Source organism: Peromyscus eremicus, chromosome 9 (assembly GCF_949786415.1).
Source record: "Peromyscus eremicus chromosome 9, PerEre_H2_v1, whole genome shotgun sequence".
In the NCBI taxonomy this organism is placed as follows: Eukaryota; Metazoa; Chordata; class Mammalia; order Rodentia; family Cricetidae; genus Peromyscus; species Peromyscus eremicus.
The window spans coordinates 67071710-67093507 of record NC_081425.1 but is presented as its reverse complement, the minus strand read 5'-3'; the positions used below and the strand labels follow the sequence as shown (position 1 = coordinate 67093507).

General features: G+C 50.0%; 1 protein-coding gene and 1 long non-coding RNA gene across 2 annotated transcripts; both read left to right on the top strand.

Moving 5' to 3' along the window:
- The first annotated feature begins 780 nt into the window (after positions 1-780).
- On the top strand, positions 781-8301 carry LOC131920002 (dehydrogenase/reductase SDR family member 2, mitochondrial-like). Its single transcript, XM_059274425.1, has 7 exons — positions 781-949; positions 1110-1287; positions 1658-1759; positions 5334-5404; positions 7107-7158; positions 7432-7594; positions 8001-8301. Exons 1-7 carry the CDS (start codon positions 810-812, stop codon positions 8132-8134), a joined length of 840 nt encoding a protein of 279 aa, XP_059130408.1. The 5' UTR covers positions 781-809; the 3' UTR covers positions 8135-8301.
- A 9986-nt stretch (positions 8302-18287) lies between these two features.
- LOC131920001 (uncharacterized) lies at positions 18288-20452 on the top strand. The gene is made up of 2 exons (XR_009381485.1): positions 18288-18409; positions 18528-20452. It is a non-coding gene; the product is annotated as an uncharacterized LOC131920001 (long non-coding RNA).
- The last annotated feature ends 1346 nt before the right edge of the window (positions 20453-21798 follow it).

The following is a 21798-nucleotide window of genomic DNA, read 5'->3' as shown; positions in this document are numbered from 1 at the left end:
GTCAAGCTTCAGCCTCTGGCTCCACAGTCTGTGTGGTCCTCTGTCTCCGCTGTGGTTCAGCCAGCCCTTGGCTTCACTCCCTTTCCAGCTGGTTGTTCCGGGGCATCACTGGTGTGAGGGAGGGCATGCTTCGCTGGGGCCCCTGCTGACCTTGGCCCTGAGCCCCTAGCCATGTGTTCCCGATGGGCGTGTGCTCGTGGGCCTTCCTGCCTGCTTGGTGGGAGTTCTCACCTGGCTTATTAAGCTTAGTTATTACGTTATTGTTCAGTTATTATCTCTTTTAGGAATACAGATTATTGTGTATTATCCTGACTGTTTTTCTTTCATTCAGTTGAACCAGTAGGGCTTCTAATTCACTGTCTTATATGGAACCTCACTTCATTCTTATGAGTTAATATTTTTTTTCCTTCCCCCCCTTCCCTTCCCCTCCCCTGTCCCTTTCCCCCCATTCCCCTTTCCCTTCTTGAGTGCTAGGGATGAAACTCGGGGCTTATATGTTCCAGGCAAATATTCTGTCACTGAGATCCAGTTCTTACGAGTCAGTTTTATAACTATGGGATTTCCACAGCCGTTTCCTGACCCGAGACTCAGTTGAAATGAACTCTGTCTAGCTGGGTCTCCTGCACCCTCTGCTGCCAGCCGTGTGTGTGTGTGTGTGTGTGTGTGTGTGTGTGTGTGTGTGTGTGTGTGTGTGTTTTGGGGTGATGGGGGAGGTAGGAGACTATCTCATGCTCACTAACGCCACACTAAGAAGCAATGGACCCTTTCCTCCAGGGCAGCCGGATCCAGCAGGATCAAGCCTGTTTACCATGCTCCGAGCAGCGGCCTGGGCCCAGCGGTCCCTGTCCCACTCAAGCAGTGGGTTCTCTGCGAGAATGCAGAGCAGTGGAGCAGCCCAGAGCGGAGTCCTGGCTAAGCGGGTGGCTGTGCTCACAGGGTCCACTGACGGGTGAGTGTTCTGATCTCCTGGGGTCTTAACCTCTTACACAGAGGGACCTTGGCCTCTGTGGAAAGACTCAGCGTTGCAAAGCAGGGTATCCACATCTTTGTGGATTTCCGGGAGGGAGTCGGAGAGGAGTGAGGCTGACTTGCACTCTGCCTGTCCGCAGGATTGGCTTTGCCATTGCCCGACGGCTGGCCAAGGATGGAGCCCACGTGGTCATCAGCAGCCGGAAACAGCAGAATGTGGACAGGGCGGTGGCCATGCTGCAGGAGGAAGGGCTGAGTGTGGCTGGCACTGTGTGCCATGTGGGGAAGGCTGAGGATCGGCAACGGCTAGTGGCCAAGGTGAGAGGTCAAGGAGTGAAGAACAAGGAGAAGGAAGCCCAGAACCTCTGCTTCTTCACCGCTCAGCCCTGAGAAAGGCAGGATGGGAATGGGGTCCCAGGCCTTCTGCAGAGTGACAGAACTCCACAGTTGAAGAAATGTATAAAGGGATGGGGGATGCCCCAGATGATTCCTGGGGAACGTGTTAGACCTCAGGACCCATGGGTCCAGTCAGGATGCTTTCCTTTACAAGACTTTGGTTGTCACAGGGTCTCTGTGACCATTCCTGGTTAATGTAGCATCACAGCAGCAAGCTGGGCCTCAAAGACCTGCACTCCTAGGCTGCTCTTCTCGGGCCATCTCCACCCTCTCCCACGACTCTCTCCCGTAGGCTCTGGAGCACTCTGGAGGTGTGGATTTCCTGGTGTGCAACGCTGGAGTCAACCCTCTGGTGGGGAGCACTCTGGGGGCCAGTGAACAGGTGTGGGACAAGGTGAGATGGCAGCCAAGGGAGCTGGGGGTCTGATAGCAGCTCTGTACTGGGCTCCTTCCAGAAGGTATTGTAAAGGCGGGCCCTGGACGGTGGGGCTGAGTTATGCTGTATTGTGGTTTATTTTAAAATCCAGCCCCCACACTCTTCCTGCTTTTTCTTCCCATCGCTTATACACTTACTTGCTCAGTGACTGTTATGCTGGTTGGTTGTCATCACGACTAATTATCTGATAAAACACAAGGAGGAAGATTTGGTTCTTAGCACAGAGTTTCAGACCATGTGTGGCTTTATTTACTTAGGGCTGTGATGAGGCCGAGTATCATGCCAGGAGGGCTTGGAGGAGAGGCAGTTCTCACCTTATGGTGGCCAAGAAGCAGAGAAGGGAGCAGATGCCCGCAGTGGCGGGTTTCCTTTTTCCCCTTCTGTCTTAGTCAAGGCCCCATGGCTGTGGAGAGACACTATGACCACGGCAACTCTTACGAAAGAGAGCATTTGATTGGTGCTTGCTTAATACTTCAGAGGTTTAGTCCATGTTCATCATGGCAGGGAGCATGGCAGCAGGCAGGCAGATATGGTGTTGGAGAAGTAGCTGAGAGTTCTACATCTGGATTCTCATGAAGGCTGTAGGGAGACAGACAGACAGACAGATAGACAGACACTGGGCCTGGCTTGAGCTTTTGAAGCCTCAAAGCCCACCCCCAGTGATACACTTCCTCTAGTAAGGTCACACCTACTCCAACACACCTGTGGCCACACCTCCTAATCCTTTTCAAGTAGTGCCACTCCCTGATGACTAAGCATTCAAAATATAGGAGCCATTCTTATTGAAATCATATTATATTGGGTGGTGCTGCCCGCATTCACAGCAGATCTCTCAAGAATCTCTCTGGAACACCCTCACAGACATATCCAGGAGTATGCTTTACTAATCTAAGTATCAATCAATCAATCAATCAAGGTGACAGCCAAGATCAACTATCACTTACTATGTGCTAGATACTATTCCAGGGCCTGGGTACATGACTATATCGGGAAGAGTCTTGTCGGGCTGTACATGGCTCATAGTGTTCCTCTGGGGACTTGATTAGTCAGGACTGGGTCTATGGACCCAGACATTCTGGCCCACCATGAATTCACTCCTTACCCTTAAGGGTCTGGGAGAGACTCTGTAAAAAACGACTCTAAGAGGCCGGGCAGTGGTGGTACACGCCTTTAATCCCAGCACTTGGGAGGTAGAGGCAGGTAGATCTCTGTGAATTAGAGGCCAGCCTGGTCTACAGAGCCAGATCCAGGACAGGCACCAAAATTACACAGAGAAACCCTGTCTCAAAAAACAAAAATAAACAACAACAACAAAAAGACTCTTAAGTCATCTTAGGGTCTGTTAGTCTCCCACTTCCTAGTCTATTGGGTCCTACGATCTGTTCACAGTTCTCTCTGGTAGACCAGATGGACGTGGATTGAATTATGTTATCCCTGTTGTCAGCATTTCCTGCTGTGTTCCACACACTGAGTCAAGGCTCTTTCTGCCAGCTGACCTTGGTGTGCTGGATTTTGCTGATACCATCTTCAGTCCCCTCCCTTGTCACTGCCCCTGACTGAGTGCCCTTCACTCCATCCTCAGAGATGACCTGAAATTTGAACTGCCGGCAGCTGCCACTGAGGGGCTTCCCAGGCTAGGTAGCTTCATTTCCAATGTCTCTGAAAGGCCATTTGTGACTACGCATGTGGCATTTCATTGCAAACAGTCTCCTGTTCCTTCTGAGTCGCTCCTTTTGGTGTCTCAATTCATGAGACCACGACTTTTTTCTCAGACTGTTAGAAAGCATCCCTCTTGAAGCGGCTAGCACATGCCGACCACTGATCTGACCCTCTCTGATGCACCCCTGTTATTCAAGGACCAGATAGTCAATAAGCTTTTCTGCTCACTGAACAGGTGTTTTTGATGGAGTGATTGTCCATGGATCATATCTGCCAACATCTTGGAGGTATTGTCATAAAATGAGTTTGGAATTGATGGTAATATGACCAGAATGAAAATCTTTCTTACACTCTAAGTGACTGGAACTTTTGCTGGACCTCACAGCCAATGTTAATAATACACCTTGAGGTCCTTTAAGGCTTAAGGTTGCTAGCCTACTGTACTCAAACTGTTTGTTTAACCTGCCTTTAAGAGAACAATATGCCAGGCAGTGGTGGCGCACGCCTTTAATCCCAGCACTCGGGAGACAGAGCCAGGTGGATCTCTGTGAATTAGAGGCCAGCCTGGGCTACAGAGCGAGATCCAGGACAGGCACCAAAACTACATAGAGAAACCCTGTCTCAAAAAACCAAAAAAAAAAAAAAAAAAAAAAAAAAGAAAAAAGAAAAAGAAAAGAAAAGAGAAATATAACACCAACATCACTTGCCTAGGATTTCCTATGTAGTTGACTTTTACAACTCAAGTTAGTGCATAACTATAATGTATATACTCTTCCATGCCTCTGACCCAGAGCACAATGTATGTGTGTTTGTAAGTGTGCTATGATAGTCACTTGCTGGAAATAAAACAGGGTTAAAGCAACCTTATGCTTAAACAGCTATCTGCCATAAACGCTGGAAGCAGCACCTGGGTATTGCTTAATTGACTCTCTTGGTTTGTTATCTGGGTCAGTTTGTGACTTAATCCTTTGTGAAACTTCGCTGAGGATTTCTAAGTGTCCCTCATAACTTCCGAATGTGATGCTTTCTGGGCTGTTCAATAAAAGAGAGAACACAGCCCTCTGTTAGGGACAGATTCACAAGACCGACATCAGGCAGCCATAGGGACACAGACTCAGACACATTCCACAGAGAGATTATAGACAGGCCAGAAACCATATTCTCCAGAAACCAGGAGATACCGAGTGAAGTGGAGAATCCACATCTGGGCTAGCTCTTGGTCAAACTCCTCCAAGAGGAAGTCTTTAGATCTTTCCTTAATGTGACAGGGACTCCTATTGGCGACTCTGAGTCTATCACTAAAGCATTTAACCAATGAAAGATTTACTAGACACAGCGGGGCAGTGGTGGCACACGCCTTTAACCCCTTTCTGGTGACCTGTTCTCAAAGCTTCTTTCCGAATAGCCAGAACAGTCTAGTTTCCAGTTTCTGTTGGTGCTGCCTCCCCATACTCCTCCTGTCCCTCCTGTTCCTCCTCTTCTTCCTGCTTTTCTGTCTCCTTTTGTGAAAGGGTCTCCTGCAGCCCAGACTGACTTCAGACTCACTGTTTATCTGAGGCTGGCCTTGAACTCCCGAATCTCAGCTTTCTCCTCCAAGTGCTGGGGATTACAATCATGCACCACCATGCCTGGTTCAGCCCAATCTCTTAAAAAGCCATCTCCTTTCTTAAGACTACTCTAAATATTTTTGAGGCTGTGCTCACGGGCCTATCTCTTAGCCTGACCGCCTATAAGCCATGGGCAAGTTGGAAATGTCTTGACCCACTCAGAAATGGAACTGGTCTCTCAAGTCCGCACAAATTATAAGACTCCAAGTGTCACGTGGCCAGGGCTGACCATGGCTTCCTCCAACCCTCACTTGCTCTGATTTCAGATCCTAAATGTGAATGTGAAGGCCCCAGCTCTGCTGCTGAGCCAGCTGCTGCCCCACATGGAGAAGAGAGGGTAAGGATGTAGGGTGAGGATGAGAACTGTTGGGAGCTGGGGAGACTGAGGTGCAGGAGCAGAGTCAGGAGAAGGCTTGGGCACTTCCAGGAGGGGGTGAGGGGCAGAAGAGGTCTCTCTGGGGTCTCCACATTCTACATCTCCCTGTCTTACCTACCCTGTGTGTGGCTATTCTTTCTAACTCCAGAGTTTTGTGTGAGGGTAGTGTTCCAGGAGCACAGGTATACACTCCGTGGCCTTGACCTTGCCAGGCATGGGAAGAGGCTGTGTTTTTTAATCTCCTCAACTCTGTGAGCTGATCAGCCTTGCCTAGACTCTGGTCTTCCAGCTAAATAATCCCTCTGTAGTTACTAACACCTGTGACATGGATTTCCCATTTCACCCCAAAGACAAAAGCCTATCCCAGGCCGTTTCCTATGCTCTGTTTTCTGTCTTTAGTGACTGCATCTGTGTCCGGACCCAAGTCTTACTGTGCTCCTCGCTGACATGTTACATACTGGCAGTAGGTTGTCTTTGGGAGGAGAAAAAGTTCCCAACCGTCATTTCTTTCTTTTTAAAACATTTTAAAATTATTTTATGTGTATTGAGTGTTTTGCCTGAATGAACACCTATGTACCACATGTGTGTAGTGCCCATGGAGGCCAGAAGAGGACAGCCAATCCCTTGGAACCGCAATTACAGATGGTTGTGAGCTGCCATGTGGGTGCTGGGAATTCCATCCCGGACTTCAGGAAGAGCAGCTAGTGCTCTTAATGACTGAGCTATCTCTCGCTAACCCTCGGACCATCGTGTGTGTGTGTGTGTGGCCAGAGGTAAAAAGCCAATGTCTTCCTCTATCTCTGCCCACCATTTTTTTTTTTTTTTTTTTAAGACAAGGTCTCTGAACCTGGAGCTCACTGATTTGGCTTGACTGGCCAGTGAGCTCAGGAGATTCCCGTCTCCGCTTTTGCACACTGGGATTGCAGGTGTCTGCTGCCATGCTTGGCCCTTCACAGGGGTGCCGGGATCCACCTCAGGTCGTCAGGCTTTCACTGCCAACATTTTACGGAATGAGTCACCTCCCTAGTGTGATGACCTCTATTTACTTAGTCTCTCCCCTGCTCTGTCTGCTTTTTAACAAGAGCTCACTGACAGGCATTTGTCCCTCTGTCTGGGTCATTTCACCAACTACTCTACTCTTCCTTCTAGCACTCAGTTTTCTGCTCATCTCTTCTGAGGAAGAGGTAGAAGAAGAGGACATTTATAAGGCAGCAGTTCTCAACCTGTGGGTCATGACCCCTGTCGGGTGTGTGTGTGTGTGTGTGTGTGTGTGTGTGTGTGTGTGTGTCACACAACCCTTTCACAGGGGTCACCTAAGACCATCAGAAATATCAGATATTTACATTATGATTCATAACAGTAGCAAAATCACAGTTATGAAGTAGCAATGAAAATAATGTTATGGTTGGGGGTCACCACGACATGAGGAACTGTATGAAAGGGTCGCAGCATTAGGAAGGCTGAGAACCACTGGCATAAGGGATGAACATGGACATTCTGTTTATGAGAAATAGGGTTGGAATCTCAGCTCTGCCACTCATTGGCCTCGGTTTCCTCATACGGGGTGGAGGTAGCAATGGGACGTTCACCACATGGAGTGGCTGTCATCACACCTCAATTGGTGATAAGTCTTGACCCTCGCTTTGCACCTGTCTCTCCCTAGGGATGCTGCCGTCATCTTGGTCTCGTCCATCTCAGCTTATTTTCCACTTGTGGTAAGTGCTCGGTTAGCTCTCGGTTGGTGTAGAGGAAGGGGTAGCCGTGTACTTCCCAGAGCCACCCGGGACAACATCCAGGACAGACCCTTGTCTCACTCCTGGTGTCCTGGGCTGAGCTTGTACCCATGTAGCTTTGTTCTTTTCAACAAGGCTGGGCAGAGGGAGTCTGAGCTCTGGGCTTGTTCAGCTGTGATCCTCTGTGAGTGAGAACTCCAACAAGATACTTTCTTCTGTCTCTCTCCATCCCAAACGCCTGTAATTCTCTTCCAGGAGCTGGGTGCCTACAATGTCAGCAAAACAGCCCTGCTGGGTCTCACTAGGACACTGGCGTTGGAGTTGGCTCCCAAGAACATCCGGGTGAATTGTCTGGTTCCAGGAGTTATTAAGACTGACTTCAGCAAAGTGGTGAGGACCGGGTGTCCCCAACCTGACAGCATGGCTGCGACCACCACTGTCCTCTGAACTCGGCTGGATCTCAGTCCACTGATGCTGCAAAAGGCAGCCAGCCACGGCTGCTTGGCCAGGTGGCCACGTTAGGGTCCCACCCGTTTCCTTGTCTTAGCTGTATTGACTGAGTTGTCTCTTCTCTTTGCCTAGTTATACAGCAACAAGGCTGTCTGGAACCACTTAAAGGAGAGCTACCAGCTACAGAGGCAAGTGGGGTTCGCTGCTCTGGTGGGCTGAGCATCACTGGGGAGGCACAGCTGAGGCTATTTCATTTCTCTATTGACTGGCGTTTCTCTTTGCTGAAGTCTGGGTTCACAGGACAGAGTCCCTCTAAGCCCCATGGGACCCCATGCCATTTGTGGCCCGTGAACTCCAGGGCATCAGAACCAGAGTGCAAATATTCTTCCTATCCAGGATTGGGCAGCCTGAGGACTGCGCGGGACTTGTGTCCTTCCTCTGCTCGGCAGACGCCAGCTACATCACCGGGGAGAACATCGTGGTGGCTGGCTGTTCCTCTCGGCTCTGAGGGGTTTGGAGGGCTGGTCACCTGAGGGGAGCGGCACCTAAGGAGAGCGTCTGCAGCTGGGTTAGGCTAGCAGTTCCGGCCTCACTTATGCTAGGCTCGAGGAAAAAGAAAACCCATCAGCGTTCTCATCTCAGGATTCTCCACAGGACCACTCTAGATTTGATTGACCTCACAGCTCCTGATATGGGGCTGTGGGCTTAGGGATGCAATGGGCTTGGCATTCTGGAAGAATCTTAAGGGAAAGGAGTAGCAGCTAAGGCCCCAAAGGATCCCAAAGCTTTCTCTGTAATTCGTGTTTTACATTTATCTTTCCTAAAATAAAATCCGATTTGTTCTCACCTCTGGATGCTCCTGTTGAGGATGGAGTCATAGAAACATGGCAGGGACACGCCGTTCTCGTCTGCTGTGAAGACCCATCATGGTGGGGACTGGAAGCAGGGCTGGCGTTTGCTGACCCCTCTCCCTCTCTGTAAGGAGAGTGGAGGCAACGTTGTCTGCCTGCGGAGCAGTGAGGGTCGCCCAGAGGGAGAGCCCTGCTTCCAGATGGAGCGGGGAGAAGGGGACTTGGCTTGTAATGGAGCAGTGTTCAAAGGTGGGAACTGGTGACCCCGTGACGTATGTTTAGACTGGAGGAGACTGCTGTTGGGAGAGGAGAGGCTGAGGAGCAAACACCGGTAAAAACGGTGTGTGTGTGTGTGTGTGTGTGTGTGTGTGTGTGTGTGTGTGTGTGTGTGTAGGGAAGGTTTGCACTCCACACATGGTTCTTGTCTCCTTCATGTCCGGAACCAGTGAGGGGAGGGAATGCCCCTACCTATGGGGAGGGGCCGGGAGGGGCAGCAGGAGAGCCAGTGGCTCCCACTCACCTACTGCCCCCATGTCACAACCTCCTAGTGGCCTCCTGGGGCAGAGCAAGGATGAGGCCTGGAATGTTAGGTGTTTCCCTCAGCCCTGCTCGGCTCTTTCCAACTCAGGGGTGGAGGGTTGTGGGTACTGTGCACACCTGCTTTCTTGGAAGATTTAACCTCAGTATCTACCAAGACTTTGTCCTAAGTTAATATCTGGAAAAAAAAACAACAACAACAACAAAAAACACCAGAAACAAAAGACAACCAAGATTGGCTCTCTAGAGAGCTCCTGCGGGCTGGTGGTTATGTACATGGGGAGGAAGAACTAAGTACCACTAATAATGGAGGGCTGGGGTGGGGCCAATGCACTTACCAGTCCTCAGCTGAGGGAACAACAAACTCCACTGGGAGTGGTTTGTAGTATATTGCACGTTTCAGCTAAGCCTCCAGCTGTCTGTGCCCAGAGTCCACTGCCGTCCACAGTGGGGTGTCTCCACGCTGAACTGGGACAGAAGCAGTGGTCATGGGGTGGCCTGAGACTGGGTAGCTGGGTGGGAAAGTTGGATGTGGGCTTTTATGGCAGCTGGGTTCTGTGGCACCGGTGAGGTGAAGAGGAAACCGGGGAAGCCTCCAAGAGTGTAGTGTTCACTGTTGATAATGCCAGTAGACAAACCGGGCTAGACTATACTGAGACCCGTCCCTCCCTAAGTCAAATCTGTGCTTTAAAAATTCAATTTTGGGGGCAAGTAGAAGAAACTCTGGATCCGCCTGGTCCCTTGCGGCGTGGGGAGGTCATGTGCCATTACAGTGAGAAAGTATATGGTGGAGTATGGGGGGGGGGGAGAGAGACAGACAGACAGACAGACAGAATGGTTCATGTCCTGTGGAAAGAGGCAGATCTGAAGAGGTGAAGATGGTGAGGAGTAGGCTGATGTGGGTGGCCTGCTTGCCACCCAGGGCCATGGTGACTGACGTCCAGCCAGGGCTGCTGCTTAGGACCATGTCTGGGTCCATGATCCTACCACAGCTGGAGTCTGTGTTGATGTACATGGCCCATGTTGCCAGCAAAGACCACAAGGATGCCCAGGTTCTGGGCGGCCACCTGGGGCCATGTTGTAGTCTTGGGACCACGCTGCTGCTGGGCCCACGCCAATCTGAGAGGTCTGCTCCGCCACTCGGGGCCTTGGTGACATCTGGATCCAAGCTGCTGCTGCTGGCCGCGTCTGGTCCATGGTTCTGCCACAGCTGGGGTCTATGTTGATGTCCATGGCCCATGTTACCACAGAGGCCCATGAGAAACATGTGTTGAAATACAAGGGCTGTGCTGAGCTGGCCCCATTCCTCACTGCCCCAGAGAGCAGCCCCCCCCCCATCAGAGAGCTGACCCCACCCTTCTCTGGGCCTGGGGTAGTAGAACCTCAGTGACCTGGCGCAGGAGAGCTGGTCCTGCCCCTCATAGGAGAGCTCCCCCACAACATACACACCTGGGAAAGCTGGTTCCACCTGACCAAGTCAGCTACCACCCAGGCGCACATCTAGGGCTTTGAGTTGACACTTCCCAACATCTACTCCATCTGTGACCTGCTGGAGTGCATGAAGGGACTGGTCCTGCAGAACCATAGCCCCAGGATCTCCATGACTCCAGGCAACAGCAGGATATCTGAGAGAAGTTTCTGTGACGGTCCAGTATTGATGGTGCACCAGAAGCCAGAGGCCTTGAACCTGACCAACAACACATTACATGATGAACATTTGCAAGGAAAGATGTTTAGACAAAAGGGTCTACTGTGTGACATACAGCAGCTCCCAGTGCCACTGAGATGAACGAAGAGGTGATGGAGAGGCGGGAAAGTCAGAGGAGCAGTGTTTTTCGTTTGTTTGTTTTTAAATTAATGTTATTATTTTATTTCTTTATTTCTTATTTTTATTTTATTTTTTTTGACTTTTTCTTAAGTTTTCCTTTGAGGGGTGATGCTACAAGGGTAAAGAACGAATATGGAGGGACTGGGATATTAGTGGGATTGGGCTGCATGATGTGAAATTCCCAAAGAATCAATAAAAAAATTATGCTTGACAAAATTAAATTGTTGGACTCCCAGGTTGATATAACAGTGGTATTTGGAGACTAAGCTTTGGAGATGAATTAGTAAGTAGACGAATCACGGGACTGGGGCCCATTGGAGCTGGTGGCTTTACTCAGGCTGAACTCCAATTTTCGAGTTTTTGTTCCTTTTAGTCTTTAGAGGCTCAAAGATACTGTCCTTTAATGCAGGAAATGTTCCTGTAAATCCCAGTGAGTAAAAACATGACTTGTCCGTCATTTTTATTAGTGGGTCCAGAGAGGGTCGGACGTTATACAGCTTGGCCAGGGTAGGATTGGAATTCAAGTTCCCCTCCCGGCCAGCCTCCGTGAAAAGCGACAGTCAGGCCTCAGCCCGGCTCTCTCTTGCAGTTCCTGCATGGTCGGGTTCCTTTTGACAGCGGAGCCCAAGCAAGGATTTTAGGTTATGGAGCGGAAGTGAGGAGCCAGTGGTGAGAGCGAGTCAGGGAAGCGAGAAGCTGCTGAGTATCCCTGTTGCAGGCACAGGTGGAGTCCAGAGGCCCCTGCGGAGATTCCTTAATTCTTGTGTTTAGAACTTGATCAAGGACACATAGACAGTGATAGAAACAGAGACAGTTTTTTTTTTCTTTTCTTTTTGGATTTCTTGGTGTAGGGTTTCTTGGTGTAGCTTTGGAGCCTGTCTTGGAACTCACTTGGTAGTCCAGGCTGGCCTCGAACTCACAGAGATTCGCCTGCCTCTGACTCCTGAGTGCTGGGATTAAAGGCCACCACCGCCCGGCTCAGAGACAGTTTTTTTTTTTTTTTTTAATTAAATTTTTTTATTTTTATTTTGCAATACAATTCAGTTCTACATATCAGCCACGGATTCCCTTGTTCTCCCCCCTCCCGCTTCCCTCACCTTCCCCCCAGCCCACCCCCCCATTCCCACCTCCTCCAGTTTTTAAGAAAGTGAAAGACACTCTCTGAAATGGAAATAGGCCAGAGAGGGGGGACAGGTCTGAGTCTCCACAGCTCTGGGCGGTGGAGAGCATCTATCCCTTACTGCTTGTTTGTATAGTGCCCCTTCCAGCACTCAGCGTTTAGAGATCCCAGGCTTCCTCCCACTCACACAGCCCACGGTGGGAGGTCTTTTCAGCCAATTTTGATGCCTTTGGCCTTCCTTTTCACCCCATCCCTCTACTTCATCTTGCAGGAAGCCACTGCAGTCCACAGGGCTGTCTCCCCCAGGTTCTCCAAATTAGAGTCTGAGTTACTGCTCACAAGTGACGTGTCTACTCTGACCACGCAGGGAAATGTTGATCTATGGGTTGTCACCTCAGTCCATCAAGAGTTGTAGGGATGGGGGATTATCAACCACTGTTGATATGATGCTGTTCCACAGCGCAGCGATTCAAGGAGCACAGGAAGCGTGCGGCTCACCCCAGCCACATCTGAAATTGGAACCAGGGCCAGAGGATGTGAGCAGGGCACTAACAGGGCTTCAGCACAGTCTTTGGGAAGCATGCCCTTAAAAGTGTTTGGAGGACAACACTCATCCGCTGCTTTTGTGACACTCCAGGGAGAAAGTGAACTACTCTTCACAAAATGAAACAAATGGTCCACTTCCCGACAGGATTGGCGTCCAGAAACGTCCGGAAGCTTTCAGGCTGCTAATCTCAAATCTCCACTAATGGTTTGAGCAGTCCTGTGGCTGTCCCTCGGGATTATCAGAAGAAACCAGAGAATGAGAAGGATGGAAAGGCAGGAAGGGAGGTTCACAGAGAAAACCCTTAATTAGCTAATCAGGCATAAAAGGAACTGGGTGTCTTTCAACAGCTGAATGTTCTATTTGCTACAAGTAGAATTACTTAAATGCAACACTATAAAAATTTCAAACATAATTTAAAATCCCCTTTAGTTTTCTCTAAGCTAATATCAGAACACTTTTCGAATGTGAAGACCCCGGAAGGGGAAAATGTGCAGGGCTGCCTTCTGTCTGGTGTCTGGTGACAACAGAGAAGAGGTGCTGGTAGCAATGGTGGGGCCTTGGTGACCTGCCGAGTGCCCAGAGTGGATCTGAGATGTGGGGATCTGGAGCTTTGACACCCAGATCTCAGTAGTAACCCTAGGTGTGGCTTTGTTGGAGGAGGTGTGGCATTGGCCATGTCACGTGGTCGTTAGTGATTATTCTTATGCAGATCTGCAATGAAAAAGTGCAAACAGGGTAAAAAGAAACACAAAATATACAGTTTGAAGTGAAAAAGAGAACCGGAAAATTTGATGTTGGAGCCAAGGCTTATACTGAAATGGATAAGGAGAGGCAGGCCTGATGTGGAATGGCATAAAGGGAGGGGCGCCCTCAGCGCAAGACCTCACCCAAATAGGCTTCCAACTTGTAAAAAGGAAAGGCCTGAGGGATTTTCTGCTCCTAAAAAGCAATAAAGAGAAGCTTACTGAAATGTGATTCAAGGAGTGGACCAGGCTCCATCCCCAGTGGGTTCAGTTGGGCAGTGTTGTCCACGTGGTTCTGGTTTTAGGGTTAAGAAAGATGCAAGAGTAAGGTGGTTGTGGAATCTTCCTCCACGGTTAAGGAGAGCCAAAGAGGCCAGGTGTAAGGCAAGGGAGTTCCTGCACAAAGGCTCTGAGAGGCCATTGCATGAAACTGTGAAAGTGAAGCCTTGAGTGTGCTGGAGACCCCCAAAATACTGGAGATGCCAGAGACATCTGCCCAGGAGAGCCACACAGGGCGTGGAACCAGCCCAGGGAAGAAAAGCTGAAAGGGAGAAGCCATCGAAGCCCTTTGACATCAGATATGGAGCTACAAGGATTTGGAGTTTACCCTGCTGGGCGTTGGTCTTGCTTTGGTTCAGTATTTCCTCACTAGGCCCCTCTTTCTCCCTTTCAGAATTTCTCTGAGTTAGGGTTACTATTGCTGTGATGAAATACTGTGACCAAAGCAACTTGGGTTTATTTGGCTTATGCTTTCACATCACAGTTCATCATCAAAGGAAGTCAGGACAGGAAATCAAACAGGGTAGGAATCAGGTAGCAGGAGCTGACTGATGCAGAGGCCATGGCTGAGTGCTTCTTACTGGCTTGCTCCTCATGGCTTGCTCAGCCTGCTTTCTTACAGAACCCAGGTCCACCAGCCCAGGGGTGGCACCATCCACAATGGGGTGTTCCTTCCCCCATCAATCACTAATTAAGAAAATGACCTAAAGGCTTGCCTGTAGCCCAAACTTATTGAGGCATTTTCTCAATTGAGGTTCCCTTTTTCCTGATGACTCTAGCTTGTGTCAAGTTGACATAAAACTAGCCAGCACAGAATGGTAATGTATATTTTGTGCCATAGTAGGTTGCAAGCATGTAATTTGCTTTTTGATTTTGATTATACGAGGAGTTGCAATGAAGAGATTGCCTTGAGTCTCAGAAGAGACTGCTGCATTAACTATGCAAGGATGTGTTGCTGTTTTACCTTGCCTGCCTAAGGCACCTGATTGGTCTAATAAAAGCTAAATGGTCAATACCAAGGCAGTAGAGGGATAGATAGGTAGGGCTGGCAGGCAGGGAGAATAAGTAGTAGGAGGAGCCTAGGCTCGAAAGAGAGAATGACGGAAGAGAGAACAAGGGAGAAAGAGAGGGAGACACCCGGGGCCAGCCAGCCAGGCAGCTGCCAGCCAGCAAGACACAAAGTAGGACATACATAATAAAAAAAGGGTAAAAAGCTCTGAGGCAAAACAGATGAAGAGAAATAGATTAAATTAAGTTATAAGAACTAACAGAAACAAGCATAAGATAAGGCTGAGCATTCATAACTAATAAGAAGTCTCCATGTCATGATTTGGGAGCTGGTTGGGGGCCCAAAAGAAAGCTTGGTACAAGAGACCTTGGACTTTTAAATAGTGTTGAGACTAGGAGGACTTTTGAAGTTGGACTAAATACATTTTGCATTATGATATGGCCACAAGCCTATGGGGGGGGGGCAGGGAATGGAATGTGGTGGTTTGAAGAGAATGGCCTTCTTTGGCTTGTATATATCAATGTTTGGTCCTTGGTTGATGGAACTACTTGGGAAGGATTAGGAGGTGTGCCTTGTTGTAGGAGGTGTGTCACTGGGAAAGGTTTCAATGATTCAGAAACCCATATCACTCCCGGTTAGCTCTTTGTGCCTCATGCTTGTGGATCAAGATGTAAGGTCTCAGCTACTGCTCCAGAGCCATACCTGCCCGTCTGCTGTCAGGCTCCTCTCCATGATGGTCAACTGTAAGCCCCCAATAAAATGTCTTCTATAAGTTGCCTTGGTCATGGTGTCTTATTACATCAGTAGAAAGGTAAGACAGCTTTCATATGCACCTGAGCAACATACACACACTCATACCACGAGAGAGAGAGAGAGAGAGAGAGAGAGAGAGAGAGAGAGAGAGAGAGAGAGAGAGAATGCTTTCTCAGGAGCTATTTCCTACATGACTTCCAGTTCCACTCAATCTGGGTTCCACCCAAGAGGTGGGGTAGATGGGGCTGTAAGATTAGAACCTTACAGCTCAGTAGATGGGTTCCCCCAGGGCTGAGAGCTAGGGAGCAGAGCTGCCACTCACGAGTCTTGATTCAGGGCTAAGCACTGCTTACCAATTCTCTTTAAAGTCCATGACTACTCTGTGAGGCAGTCCTCACCTCTGCTAATCTCAGAGGAGACCTAAGGTTCCAGGAAGAATTAGTGATTCAGTTGAGCGACTCCAAGAGAATTTGCTTGGGCTGTGTACAAAGTCATCCAGAAGGACAGGGTGAATGCAGCAGGGACAGAGACGGTGGATATTAATTTCTGTCCCATGGGTGGAGAGGCTGAAAGGTATTCTGCGTATCTCAGGAGGTCCTTGTGGAGGTGACAGCTGTTGCCCACAGCTGCGGCCCCCTCACTGCAGCCTTTGGCCAGCTCCTCTGGAGGGCCGGCATATCGGTCCCTCCTCCTTCACTCCTGCCCCTCAAGGTTATGTGACAAGAGATTGGCCTTTCCTATGTTTGTTTGCATTTTGCTTTTATACTCTCCCTCCCCCCCACCCCCCATGTGTGTGTGTGTGGTCAGAGGCCAGAGGCCATCAATGATTATCTTCCTCAATTGCTCTTTTCCTTAGGTTTTGAGACAGGGTCTCTATGGACTCTAGAGCTTGCTGATTCTGCGGCATTGGATGGCAGCAAGCCCCAGGGATCCCTTTTGTTTCTGTCTCCCAGTCTGGGATGATTGCCGATGTGAACTGCCACGCTCTGCTTTTACACGGGGATCCACGTCAGGGTCTTCAGCTGAGCTCTCTCCCCAGTCCAGCGTTGGCCTAAGGCTCCCTTTTGGAGGTCTCCAAGGGAAGACAGACACACACACAGTGAAGCTGCTGGCAACGCTGGGTTTTGGAGCCAGGTGTATCTGCCAAGGTCCTTTTGGTCGGCTTTTAGTGGGAGGCCCCAGGAGAAACCCAGTGTCACCAAGAAGTGGTGAGGTGGCTTTGCCCTCTGTGGGTGGCTCTGTTTAAAGGCGCCAGTGAGGGTTACCACGTACATGCTTCTTAGCTGTACCATTAGGTAAGAAGCAGTGACCCTGGGTAGTGGAGGTCAAGTTCCCACACAGGGACTGTTAGGCATTTGAGGGTGGAGAGAGAGAGAGAGAGAGAGAGAGAGAGAGAGAGAGAGAGAGAGAGAGAGGAGTTAACACACACACACACACACACACACACACACACACACACACACAGACAGAGAGACAGATATCATCCTTCCCACACATAAACAGGGTATGGGAGGGAAAAGAGGTGTGTGTCTGAGGTAGAGTCCTAGGCCCACCAGATGAAGGAGGTTAAAGATTACTGTTACAGGTTTCCAAGAAAGGGAGTGGTCCTTGAAGTTCAAGGAAGCAGGCTTAGTTAGTAAGTGCCCTACATAAGCTACCAGGGATACTGACTTAGGCTACGGGATTAGAGTCACAGCCCTGAGCCGGCAAACGAAACTGGTCAATGTGCCGCTGTGCTGAGGCTGCTTCAGATTCTGGGTGGCATAGGGTTGGGTTTGCGTCCCCACCCCGCTTCATCACCCAGTGGCTGGGCTGCGCGCTCAGGGTTCTCTGCTCAGGGCCCAGAAGGCCTGGGTGCTCTTACAGAGGCAACACCCCCAGCTTTAGCACATGAGAATTTTATGAGAAGTTGCATTGTTAGCCTTTAAGCTGAAACAAACCCCAACTGCCTTCAGAGTCCCAAGGACTCAGAAGCAACAACAAATGCTTTGGAGAACAGACCTGCTTTGCCCTTATGACATTTTTTTTTCTCAGAGTAAAGTCCCAACTGTTCTTACAGTACTGATCTTTGCTCTGCCACAGCGTCGGATTTAACCTCTGATTGCCTTGAAGGAACACAGCGGCCGCTCTGTTATTAGTCACATTCAAGTACGGATGGGCTTCTGATCCTTTTTAAAAGCTGGTGCCATAGGGAGAGATTAGAGGTGTTTGGAGAGGCTTCCTGCCCGAGAGGCAATCACTCTGAACCCAGATCCACCTGGCTGTGCAAGCGCCTGTTAAAAAAAGGCTAGGAGGCTCAGAAAACCCTCCAGACCTACCGGGAGCCCGAATGTGTCAAAGCCCAGGCTCCTGGTTTGAAAAACAAAAGAGAAAGAGCTGTAGGTGAGAAAGGAAAATATCTCTTGGGAACTAGCGGATATTTGTTTCATTATTGAAGCTCTTATAGGGGGTGGGACGGGGTCTGGGAGAAGGGCATTATTTTCAGCGGGTTGAGCTCCTTGTCAGGGAAGAGCGGACCTAGGGTGAGGGTCGGAGAGAGGCTAAGCTCTGTGTAGACTTGGGAAGGAAGGGGGCACAGAAGAAGCAGAGTGGGCAGAGAGAACTTCTGTGGACCACCGAAAGGACAGGTGACTTGACTGTCCTGCCTCAACTCTGCTCTCCTGACTTGCAATTTTCCATTTGGTACAGCCAGACATTTGAAGTTGACATCCTCTGTGGCTACCAGCACGTCAGCACTTCCGGTTGGGAAGCTGGGCCACCAGGGTGGGCAGCAGGGCTGAAGAGCTGCATCTGTCCCTGGCAGGGAGAATCTCCGCTGGCCTCCATCCCCTCGCCCCCACCTTCTCCCTGCAGAGGAGGCTCTTTTCCCAGGAGTGTTCCCATGAGTTCATTTCCAAGGCCAAACGGCCTTCCTGCACAGAATCCTTTTTATTGCCATGGAGACAATCTGCAGCTCTGACCAATCACAACTTTGAGCAGCAGGCACCATGACAACCTGTGGGGGCTGGAAAGAGCTCCGGAACACCTCAAAGACCAAAGCCAAGAGAGCGAGCCAATCTGGAGATGCTGTGATTCTCACAAGTGTGGTCGGGAAGGGCACCTGCCTTCCCCTCAGAGTGAGCTGGTGCCATGAGATGGGTTTGGCCGGCCTGCCTGGTGGGCTGAGGTCTTGGGCTCCAATGCCAGCCAGCGTCGTTTAGTCAGATTTCATGTCTTGCTTTTTTCTCTGGCTAGGCCAGCTAATAGAAACCCAGAGATGTGGCAGAGCCGGAGATGTGGCAGAGAAAGGCCAAATGGGTCTGCGGCAGGGGCGAGAAGCAGCATTCCCTCAGGAGACCACTCACAACCGAACAAGCACTGGTTGCCAAGTCCAAGTTGGCATCTCTGTCCTCTGTTATCATCAGCACTTGTTTGTAGTAGGAGGCTAGAGGCCTGCCACATCCTCCCCTGCAGAGCTCAGCCTTGCTTCCCACCTACTGCTGTCTACCCAACATGGGCGGACAGACCTGGTGACTTCTGTGTTAGTCTGCAGCTGGTTCTGGTACAGAGCTGGCTAGGAGCCTTGTCTTCCCTTTCCTCCCTGGCTTTCCTGCCACTCCTTCCGTTCTTTGACCCTGAACTTCCTGGTGTATTCTCCAACGTTCTTGCATTACTCTGTGGTTTATGTCTTTCCCATATCCTTTACCCAGGAGGAGCAAAGTGGCACTGAGATCTGCTTGTTTCTGGAGTGGGGTGAGTGGCTTAGGAGAGACCCAGACATGTCCAAAGGCCTATGACCTGTTGGGGCCATTCACATGAAGACCGCATCTCAGGGATCGCAAGTGACCGACCTGCAAGAGTGTCCCTCACAGCTAACCTGATGGCTGAATTTTGGTAACAGACACAAGTCACATCTCTCTGGTCTGAAGGGCTGTTCTAGTTTGCTTTTCTGTTGCTATGGTAAACACTATGACCAAAGGCAACTTGTGGAGAAAAGCCCATCCCCGTATATTTCTAGGTCACAATCCATTACCAAGGGAAGTCGGGGAGGAACCAGGGAGGAATGCTGCTTGCTGGACTCAGTTTTTTTGTTTTGTTTTATGCTCAGCTAGCTGATACAGCTCAGGCCCGCCACCTGGGCCCTCCCACATCAGTGGTCAATCAGGATAATCTCTCACAGATATGACTGACACAGGCCAATCTGATCTAAGCAATTCCTTCTCCCCAGGTGACTCCAAATTATGTTTCGTTAACAAGAAAAACTAACTAGTATGAGGCTCAACCTCTCCATGACTCAGTTTTCTTTCTTTAAAAATTAAAGAAATTATTTTGTGTGTGTGGGTGTTTTGCTTGCATGCATGCCTGGTGCCCACAGAGGCCAGAAGAGGGTGTCAGATCCTCTGAAAATGGAGTTACAGACTAGGAATTAAACTCAGCTCTTCTGGAAGAACAGCCGGGGCACTTAACTGCCGAGGCATTTCTGCAGCCCCGACTCGGTTTTCTTAAGTGTCAAATGAGAACAAACTCTTAAGGCTGTTAGGAGCATGAAGTGAAGGGGTGCAGAGACCCGACTTGGGGTCTGTCTAAGCTGCTGTGGCAGCCAGTTCTCCTACAGAGTAGGAAGCCACACCCCACTGTTCGCTCACTCTCTGTAAGCAACCCACTCCCAGGGGCTTTGCTGTTCCTTCAGCTGCAGGGCTGAGGAGCAGCCTCTGCCTGCCCTTGCCAGTGTGCGTGGAACAGCTGAGCTGTGCAGGTATCACATCATCCTGCCCCACCCCAGCACTCTCCACCTCTGGGTGCTTCTCGGCTGGTGAGCTTTCGCCTCACCCACCTGGATAAGAAAGCATCTCTCAGGCCTTCTGAGGGGTTTTGCTCCTCCACTGTTATTTCTGTCTCACAGGCTCCTCCAGATTCTGTTCCCCAGCACAGAACACACACCTCTGACTGCTAGCCATTGGCCCTGTAGCTTTGCATCTAGCTCAAACATCAGTTCTTTGCACAGAGCTCTGTCTAAAACCTGCTGGTCTTGCCTTCCTGTCCATCACCTCTTCCAACAAATCCCTCCTATTACAAGCACACTAACCTTCTCTGTAGGATGGTGTAAGAGCACCTACCTCCGGGGTGTGCTTAATGTTAAGTAATATGGAACCTAGAATAAAGCAATCCATCAGTTGTTAGGTACTTGTTTTTATTAAAATTTATTTGTGGGTGGGTGGAGGAAAGCAGGGCCTTACTGTGTAGCTTTGGCTGGCCTGGAATCTACCATGTAGCCCTGGCTAACCTGAAACTTATAGAGACCCACCCCTGCCTCCTAACTGCTGAGATTAGAGGTGTATTCCACCAGACCTGGTCTTGTTAGGTTCATGTCCCTCACAAATTTATATGTTGAAACTCCATTTTTCAATGCAGTAAAATTTGGAAGAGAGGAAGACTTTGGGTCTTCATTGGGTAGAGGAAGTCATGATGGGTAATTCCCTATGGCATGAAAGTATTAGTGCTGTCCCCACCACGTACGGACACAGCAAGCTATTTGTGGAGTAGGAATAGGGCTCTGCAAGAATCCAGCCATGCTTGTCCCCTGATCTCACTTCTAACTTCCAGAATTACGATACGTAAACATTTGTGGTTAATCTACCAGCCCATGGTATTCTGAGAGCAACCCAAAGTGACTAAGACAATGCTTTATATAACCATCTCAGTATACTCTGGATTCAGTCTTTCCAATAATGTTCTGTACATCAGGGACCCAGCAAACCCTGATCATACAAAAACGTGGGGAGCCAGACAGTGGATGCCACCACAGCAAGCCCCGGAATGAGACCTGACTGTAGAGGGAAAGCGCATACTACTCCGCCAGAGATGTACGTTGTTGGGTGGGGTCTCAGAAGTGTTCAACAGGCGTGGTAACATGGAAGAGTCAGGTTTTACAGGATGGGGAGGGGCACTTCCAGCAGAGTTACTTTGTGAGGAGAAGCACAGGGTGGGAGGGCTGGGGTCCCCTGCCCTTGCCACAGGGCCGTGAGAACTGCGAGGAGGCAGGGCTAAGATGGAGCTGGTGGCCGGTGGCGGTTCCTCTCGACAGCAGTGCCTTTGGGGGGGCCTTTCCCAGTGGCTGCCCCCCTTGGGACCAGGGGCGGTTTCAAGTGGCTGCTGTGGAGGCTTCGGCCTTATGCTAATGTGTTTCTGGGCTTCTCTTCCAGCTTCAGCCCCCCTGGAAGATCCGCACAGAGGACGGTCTGTTTTCTCTACCAATTACATTATTAATATCATGTGTCTATTACATGCAGATTTGTTTCTTTCTGTTTAAGCAGGGAAGGTTGATGCAGGGACCTGATTGAACCAGACACCTCCGGAAGGAGGAGGAGCTGTAAAGACTGAGGGGCGCTGGAGGTCCCCCTACTACCGGAAGACAGAGGCCTGATGCTGTCCTGTCAGATGATGAATTAGCGGAGCCAGAGAGCTCACTGTGCTGCCCCTCTCTCTCTGTTTCCTGGGTGACGTAGTCTCTGGGCGACCCAGCAGC

Coding starts and splice junctions, on each gene's coding strand:
- LOC131920002 (XM_059274425.1), top strand. CDS start 810: ATGCTCCGAGCAGCGGCCTGGGCCCAGCGGTCCCTGTCCCACTCAAGC. Junction 1,760..5,333: donor GTGAACAGGTGTGGGACAAG/GTGAGATGGCAG, acceptor CTCTGATTTCAG/ATCCTAAATGTGAATGTGAA. Junction 7,595..8,000: donor CGGGTGTCCCCAACCTGACA/GCATGGCTGCGA, acceptor TCAGAACCAGAG/TGCAAATATTCTTCCTATCC.